This window comes from Rhagoletis pomonella, unplaced genomic scaffold (genome assembly GCF_013731165.1).
Source record: "Rhagoletis pomonella isolate Grant_MI unplaced genomic scaffold, Rhpom_1.0 Rhpom_scaffold_06206, whole genome shotgun sequence".
In the NCBI taxonomy this organism is placed as follows: domain Eukaryota; kingdom Metazoa; phylum Arthropoda; class Insecta; order Diptera; family Tephritidae; genus Rhagoletis; species Rhagoletis pomonella.
In genome coordinates, this window is record NW_023464739.1 from 1,032 (window position 1) to 10,164 (window position 9,133).

At 35.1% G+C, this 9,133-nt stretch overlaps 1 protein-coding gene across 1 annotated transcript; it reads left to right on the forward strand.

Moving 5' to 3' along the window:
- The first annotated feature begins 732 nt into the window (after positions 1-732).
- LOC118755416 (regulator of G-protein signaling 7-like) lies at positions 733-9,013 on the forward strand. The gene is made up of 7 exons (XM_036490253.1): positions 733-1,888; positions 5,425-5,672; positions 5,812-5,995; positions 6,056-6,336; positions 6,641-6,754; positions 7,922-8,047; positions 8,567-9,013. The coding sequence occupies exons 1-7, from the start codon at positions 776-778 to the stop codon at positions 8,892-8,894; spliced, it is 2,394 nt and encodes a 797-aa protein (XP_036346146.1). The 5' UTR covers positions 733-775; the 3' UTR covers positions 8,895-9,013.
- Positions 9,014-9,133: the final 120 nt, after the last annotated feature.

Here is a 9,133-nt window from a genome sequence, read left to right on the forward strand (position 1 = left end):
AACAGAAGCATTTGCAGCAAATAAATAGAAAAATGTATGGAAATAAAAAAAAATAAATTGAAATAAAATTAGGAATAAAAATATCGCACAAGTTAATAAAAGAATTTAGCAAATATTTTATAGAAACCCAATTCTAGTGAAGTGGAGTGAAAATTTGTATCGCAATTTTTTCCATTCGTAGGAATTTCAACGAGTGCGTAAGAGCGAAAGCCAAAAAGTGAAGTAGTGAAGCGCGAAAGGCAGCAAAGACAAAGAGAGCAAAGCATTTTTTGTACGCCCTAACGCCGTCGCTCTATTGAACAACAACAAGTATTTAGGCAAACACGAAAAATAGAAAAATACAAAAAGAAAATGTTTTAAGTGTGTGCACTTAATATTTATGTGTACTGTTACATACATATGTACATATGTATATACAAATAGTATTCGCACTAAATATATACGCCGACGGCTTTGATATCGCAAGTTCGGCCTGACCTTTTTAACGACTTCGCATTTGCTGTTGCCCCATTGCAGCGCATATCCTTTTAAGTCACTTGCCGTGTAATCGTTATCGATGCGTATACTTTTTTTTAATGGTCTGCTGAATTGTCAAATACTGTCAATACTGTCCCAAGGCGGGAGTGATTTTTTTTATTGTAAAGTGACTGCAAGGAATTGAAATTATTTTTGATATCTTGTACCCCTGCTTCTGTTCCCCTTCATCATTCCATTTGGGGGGGGAGAATTTCCACGCATACACACACACACACACATACGCCCAATCAATGAAAAAATGGTAACGATGACTTCAGAGATGGACAAAACGCAAACCTCAATCGTTATGACCGCCAAATTTGCTGCCGAAAATGCTGCTCGTACCACCAATCCACTTCAGTCTGAGGAAATGGCCAATCATGGGCGTAGTGTTGATGTTCTTGCGGACACTGGCAATGCAAATAGCGGTGCAGGCAACACTTGCGATGAAGCGAAAAGTTCAGATACAACAACAGCCACCTCAGTTGCAGCGATCAAGCCATTGGAATTGTCAAGTGTCACAATTTCCATTGAATTTGCAAGTGAAGATGAGTCCTCAACAGTTGTGACGCCAGCTGATGGTGTGGAAGCGGTTGCAAGTAGTACCACAACATCAACCAGCACCTCGCAAGGAGCAACGCCCAAAACGCCAACCACGCCGATTGCTGTTGCAAAGCCTGCCACACCTACTGCAACACCAAAAATATCGGCAGCAGCAAGTGCCACAGAATCTGCAGCGATCACTGCGGCTGTCATCGAAACATCTGCTGCGTCCGCTGCCGCTAACAATGGCGACAATGCAACAATAAGTGAATCTGCTATTACGAACGACACCACCATTGCAACAGCGACCAAAACATCGTCACCGCAAGCGTCCCGAGCAGCGCCAGCCACTGGTTCAGCTCCGACCCTGGCCACAAATGCAGTTAGGGCGCCTACAAATGCAACCACCGTCGTCACAACCACCGCCGCCGCTTCAAAGTCAACGTCGCCAGTAGCCGCAGCAGCAGCAGCAGCATCAACCTCAACAACAAAAGTGAACTTTAGCGACAACATCACAAGCAATAGCACCTGTACGTCCAGTACAAATAGCACCAGCAGTGTGACCAGCATCTCTGCGCCGGCTGCCGCAGGTGGTGCCACTGGCAATGGCAATGGCAATGGCAGTCAAAATCATCATAACCATCAGCAAAGCAGTCAGCATGAGAAGTCGACTGCCGGGACTAGCAGTGGGAGTGGTAGTGTTGGTGGTGCTGATAGCTCGCACAATCAGCTGCATGGCGCGAAGCCTTCCTTCCCCACAGCCGCAATAACAAATCTGCCGTTAACACGTCGCAATGAAGATGCGCCCAATATTCTTGTGTACAAAAAGGTAATCAAGTGTGCTAAGTCGAGTGGCAAACAAGAAGAGATAAGACCAAAAAAGATTTAAAGAAAGTTGATAGTAGATTACATGGTGTTATGTACATATACGGAGCATTCCATGGTTGGTACGGTGCAAATAGTAATCAATAATTTTTTCGGTTTACGGCTCTAATTAAAGTCACGCCGACTTTTTTTTATAAAATAAATATCTACATAGTACTTCATATTTGTATGATAAAAAACTAAACAAAAACAGTAACTAGAAAATTTATTGCTGTCTGTCCGGGACAAATCCTAGCCAGCCGAGAAACGTAAATTTTGTGGACAGTGCGGTCTCGTACAATTTTCCGAACCCAGAAATGTACAAAACGTTTATAATTGTAAAAAGTAGCTACATGAAATTAAAATTTTTTTTTTATACAGTAAAATCAAAAAAAAGTAAAGAAAATTTAACAAAAAAAAAATGTTAAAAAATAATGTAGAAAAGAAAATAAATAAAATAAGTTCCTAAAAATTAAATGAAATTAAAAAAAAAATATTTGAAAAACAATAACAACCAAACCATTAAAGAAAATTTTATAAAAATTAATTTGATTAAAAAAGTGTTAAAAACTAAGTTCAATTAAAAAATATGTACATAGTAGATATGTTTTTTTAATAAAAAATAGGGAAACTTAAATTAAAAAAGAAAAATTGTAAATTAAAACAAATATAAAAATTCGTTGCGCCAATACCCGAACTCGGATCTCTCGATTGGCACGCCTGTACCTTTCCCACTCGGCTACTGCGACTGTTGGAGTGACGCGAGCTAAATGATATACAAATGCTTTTTCTTAAAATAACCGCCAGTAGTGAACGAGAGATCTTTTTTCTAAGACTTTTGTGCTAGAATAACAAAAGTCTTTCCGAGTATCTTGCCATCTGTCTTCCATTTGCCTTAAGACAGACTTTTTGCTATCTTGGCCAGAATTGCCTTGTTAGTTTTTAAAAACTGAATGTGTGTGTTGAAAATGGCTAGATTTTTATTTTTTTAATTTCTATCCAGTGTATTTTTTCGGTTTTTTTTTTATCAACAAGAAAATTTAATAATAATTAAAATTTAATAATTATTATTTAAAAATTAACAAGTTACTCTTACGACCTATTGAGCTGAATTTCAAGTTGATTAATCGAACTTTGCATTCAAGTAAAAAGTCTAAATATTTATGTAGATGCAGCAAATATAATACTCATGTAACTTTTAAGAAATTTCATTTTCTATGTGCTCCACAAAATATTGACGGTACTTTGGAAAAAATTCGTAACAGAAATCACCACAAAAAACGTATTCCTTTAAATTAATTCAAAATATTAAATAAATGTATAATGACATATTAAGATTCATCATATTTTATACTGAACTAAATAACTAACAAGTAATTTTTAAGCAAAATACAAAACCGACTTCAATTCTCATATAAAAATTTAGGAGTACCGTTAATTTTTTCAGGATCCAATGATCTGATCTAAACCAGATTAGTATGGGACCACCTCTGCCTTTCGGATGCAAAAAGAATTTTCGGAATCGGTTGACGTGGTCCAAAGTTATGCGGTAACATACATACAAAAAAAAATATTCCGACGGATTGATAACCTCCTCCTTTTTTGAAGTCGGTTAAAAATACTAAATTTCATGTGAACAATTTGTCCCAAAAATTATGAAGTAAAACAGAAACAATTTTTCCCAATTTGTTTTGGTTTTGCTTGTAAAATCATGTGAACAATTTATTCACATGGAATTGGCGATAGGGCTGATGAAAAATTTGTTGTTTTGTTATTAATAGAGAGTGTTTTGTTGTTCCTGTAAAGTAGTGCTCTATGAGATACGAGTTTTCGCCAAAATACCGACGTTATGTGAAACAATTCAAGTTTGTAGGCATTGATGTTACTCATACGACGCGTAGTTTTTTTTCGAAATGTTTGAATACGAAATATACATAAGGGGCGTTCCATACCAAAATGGACGGGGTTCACACTTCATGTGTTCGATTTGTTTCAAATTTTTAGGGTCGATGGATAAACATAAATAATAAATAAATATGAAATTTGAGCTTGATTAACACATTTCTAAAAACTTTACAACACAAAAACAAAAACAAATCGAATTAATAGTTTTCCAAATATCTCGAGAACGAGACGAGAAAAAAATTGAAAAAATCACACCTACACATTAAAATGCTCTATGAAAAGAAAAATTGTTTTATTTTTTTTTTCTTGAAAAATTTTCCACATACAAATTTTTGATAAAAAAAAAAAATGGCAATGGCAAACCGCCCAGCAGCTTCAGCTAAATATATGTATTTCTCTCAACACATAATTTCGTTATAATTATCTTATTTAGATAAAGTTACCAAATCATTTGTTGAGAGAAATATTTTAACAGACTTTTTTCTGACTGTGTGAAAACATCTAGGCGGACGCCACAAAGTTTATTTGAGAGTAGAGTGACTACAGCAGTTAGATATGGCATTCTGAAAATGTAGTCGTGTAGTGCATAATTCGTCTAACCTCTTAAAACCTTAGAAGTTTTTTATATTTTTTCGGGCATAATTTAAACATTTTTACTCATCCCGCGGAAATTTTTTTTTTTACTCTTTTACTTTTATATTTTTATACATGCGCTTATTTATGTATTTGGTTATTTTTTTAAATCATTTGTAAATGTTCTTAGACGTTCAATAGTCCATAGACCGAAAACGGAAATAATTTAATAGGTCGGAATAGGCTAGATAAACCATTTTTTATTAGTAGTTTGGACAAATCTTGATTGCGTCGAAATCTTTTGAGATGGGTCTTTTCAATATTTTAGTTTTTTTTTTTTCAAAATAATGGCACAATTTTTTCCTCATAATATTTTACTTTTCAACCTAATTGAAGTACATTATAACCCATATCTTTACAATTATTTCCTATTAGCCCGGCCAAGTTAGATTTTCAAGGTTGCAATAATTCCCAAAAAGCTTAAATGAAATGTGTACATACATATCGATGGCTGAGTGGAAGATCGACCTATCTCGGCAGCCAGTTCGAAAACATTCTATCTCAAAAAACTTTTCAAGAAAGTCCTATTTCAAAATTCATTTCAAAAACGCCCTATATCAGCATATTTTCAATACATTTTGAAGTGCGATAGGGCGTTTTTGAACCGAATTTTGAGATAAGGTGTTTTTCAATACAATCCTGAAATAGGGCGTTCTTGAAAAGTTTTTTGAGATAGAACGTTTTCGAACTGGCAGCCGAGATAGGTCGATCTTCCACTCAGCCATCGATATGTACTATATAGGTATTTTTATAGAAGTGACTAAGAAAGAGCACCATCGGCATAGATAATTTTAAACAACATTTTCACTGCCTTAGCTGTTCTATAAAGAACTTGGGCTGAACAAGCCACCATTGCTTAATCCACCCTAAACTAATCATAAGAAACCAAATATCCGTTTTGAATCTCAAAACTTACTTTTTGTTACTACTACACTCATTTATAACTTACCCCCAATTCCACAGATGGAAGCAATCATCGATAAGATGCAAGCAGAATCGACTGGAGTGGCCGTGCGTACAGTTAAAGCGTTTATGAGCAAAGTGCCATCAGTGTTTACTGGTGCGGATCTAGTCGCTTGGATACTAAAGAATCTTGGTGTAGAAGAAGTGACAGAAGCCTTGCATTTTGCTCATTTGGTTGCCTCGCATGGTTACATTTTTCCCATCGATGATCATCAGTTGACTGTGAAAAATGATGGCACGTTTTATAGGTGAGTATGTATTAGTTTGAAGTATACATTTAGGCGCATGGTTTTAATGGCGCAAAAGCACAGAAGCTTAGAGCAGGCAGCTGTGCAAATACTTATAAGCTTAACTTCAAGCTCTTCTTTTATTTTTTAATTTACGTAGATTTCAAACGCCCTACTTCTGGCCATCAAATTGCTGGGAGCCGGAAAACACCGATTATGCCGTGTATCTGTGCAAGCGTACAATGCAAAATAAAACTCGACTGGAATTGGCTGATTATGAAGCGGAAAATTTGGCTAAATTGCAAAAAATGTTCTCACGCAAATGGGAATTTATCTTCATGCAGGTTTGGATGAAAGCAAATATGCATCTTTTGTGCCATTTCTAATGCAATTTTTTCTTCAAGGCGGAGTCACAAAGCAAAGTTGCGAAAAAACGTGATAAACTGGAGCGCAAGGTGTTAGATTCGCAGGAGCGCGCTTTTTGGGATGTGCACCGGCCGATGCCCGGCTGTGTGAACACTACAGAAATCGACATAAAGAAAGCCTATCGACGTGGCGGTCATGGTTCGGGTACCTCTGGCGGTGCTGTGGCAAAGAATCCTATCGAACAATTGACGCGCGTAATTGCGCTACGCAAACAAAAACTCGAGCGACGCACAATCAAGGTGTCGAAGGCGGCAGAAGCGTAAGTTCTGTGTTTTTTCCTTCTTTTTTTCGGAAAGCAGCTTAAAAGACTGGCACACAATGGGACGAGATCCATAATCTACTACCCAATCTTAAGTTCACGTGTTTCAAAGTTTTTTGTTTAATTTCAAAAGTTTAGGTTTTTCCCAAATGCATTATTTGAATTCTTTCTGATTTAACAAAATTAATTTTTCGCTACAAAATTACCTTGCATTTTCAACAAATAACAACAGTAATTGGCAAAAAAGATGCCATAAAGACGTTTAAAAAAAAAAGAGTATACAATTTATTTTTTACCATTTCAGCCTGGTTGCCTACTACGAGCAGTACAATGAATTTGATTACTTTATTACATTGCCAGAGTTGCCCAATCCCTGGCAAACAGACAGCACAGAAATGTGGGATGCGGAACGTAACTCGTAAGTACTTTTCACTAAATTATTAAGTAATGAATTAAAATTTTGTTAGAAGTGGAAATTACCATTTCAAATACAGTGCCTCCCCCTTTTGATCGCCAGTATCGAGAGTTTTTCTATTTTTTATTTAATATTCATTAATTTTTTATAAAAATATAGCATGTTTTATAACAAAAGCCATGTAAAACTGATTTTTAAACTTTATACAAAATTTATTAGAGTTAATGCAACAAAATTGCAAACTCTTAAAAATCATAACGTAACTCCCACAATTATCCAAATTAAGCCAATTTTTAGAATTTGAACTCTAGACACATACACAAACAACTAAAAAAAAAATTGTTTGGTTTGAAATTAAGGAAAATTATTTAATATTAAATAAACAAAAAGAAAACTGTCAATACTGAGGATCAAAAGCCGGCGCTTGTTTTATTTAGGGTGATTGACTCGGTTTTTCCAAACCGGTTTCCACAGTTTTTTTTTTTTTTTTTTTTTTTTCTACATATTTTTTTGAAATCTTGATTTTCGAATATCCAATAAAGTGGATTTTTTTATCGAACAAACCTTTTTTTGTTTCATTTAATAAAAATCTTGATTCCTCAATAAAAGTTTTAAATTTTTCGAAGTTTTCAAGTTTTGCAGTTTGTGGATGAACAGTATATCATACTTGATTCCAACAAATGAGTGTTTGGCGCTTAAACGTTTTCTACGTGTTAGGCGAGCTTCTCATCCAATTCGTGGTTTAGGCAAAAATCGAATAATCGAACACCCTAGTATTAATTAAAAAAAAAAAACACTGAATTAACTTCTAAATGTTCTTCATTATCAAATCCTGCTATGTTGAGATGGCTCCGCGATTTAGCGTTCGTATATTTTTGCACCGGAAACTGGTGGTCTCAATAAAAAATTTACACGTATGCGGAACTCATTGTGAAATTAGCAAAGAATTTTTTTTTTTTGTAAATCAATGCCTACTTGATATTTAAAGTATTTCAATAAAACAATATAATTTCATTATTGCCGGAAGAATGATAAATACCGAAATCATTAAAATGAATAAAGGTAATAGATCTCAATTATCAATGAAAAAAGATACAGACCTCAATTTATGTCTTAATAAATAATTAAAATTTTACACCCACTAAATTTTCTAATTTCTCTCATTTACAGAAAAGACGTTCCGCTACGGCGCGTCAAACGTTGGGGATTCAGTTTACGTGAGCTACTGAACGATCCAGTGGGTCGCGAACAATTCACTAAATTTCTCGAAAAAGAATACAGTGGCGAGAACTTAAAGTGAGAAATCCTTTATAAAATGGGGCATTCCAGCCCAATTCGGACAACGTTTTGGCTTCGGCTTCTCGGTTTTTTTCATAATCTTTTATTTTATAGTACCAATTTTTTGTGTACAACCGTTTTTGAGACACCGATTTTTGAAAAAAGTTCCTTTTTTAAATGTCATAACTGTACGAAAAACGAGCCGATGGGGATCATTTTTGTTTTGAAATTTTTCATTTTCAAACCCCTTTTGCAATATAAAATCGAAAAAAAATTTCTAGAAAATTTTCAAATTTTCAATATAAAATTTTGATTTCCAAAAAACGCGAACTAGCCGATTTTTCGAAAACTTTTTCAAAAAACTGCCACTCATTCCACAACCCTATACCAATTGGTTTCATCTATAATAAAAAAAATTATGAATAAAATGGGATACGCAAAAGCGAAATGGTGTCCAAATTGGGCTTGAATGCGCCACATACATACCTATCATACAACTGTCACTCAATAACTTCATACAATTTCCAATTCAAAAAGGTTCTGGGAGTCGGTGCAACAAATGAAAACGCTACCACAATCTGAAATCAAAGAAGCAATACACAAAATTTGGCAAGAATTTCTCGCACCCGATGCACCCTGTCCGGTCAATGTGGATTCCAAGTCAGTGGAATTGGCACGCGAAGCAGTCAACGCCGCAAATGGGCCAAATCGTTGGTGTTTCGATGTGGCCGCTGCGCATGTCTACCATCTCATGAAGAGCGATTCATATTCACGTTATCTACGCTCGGATATGTATAAGGACTATTTGAATTGTTCGCGCAAGAAAATCAAATCGATACCAAATTTGTTTGGTGTAAAGCGCTAGGGGGCGGAGTAAATAAAAATATTGAAAATAAGTACGGAAGAGGCGAATGAGCATGGAATATGAAATGGTTGAATTACTTACACATAAGTACTTTAAATATAAATATGTACCGTCATGCCGCTTGTTATTTATAATAATTTGTTAATAAGTATGTACGAAACGATGTTGGAAAAGAGGAATTGAAAAGTGTAACCGCATGTGGTTGAAACTCTATTTGTATTTTATAAAGCTTTTTTACA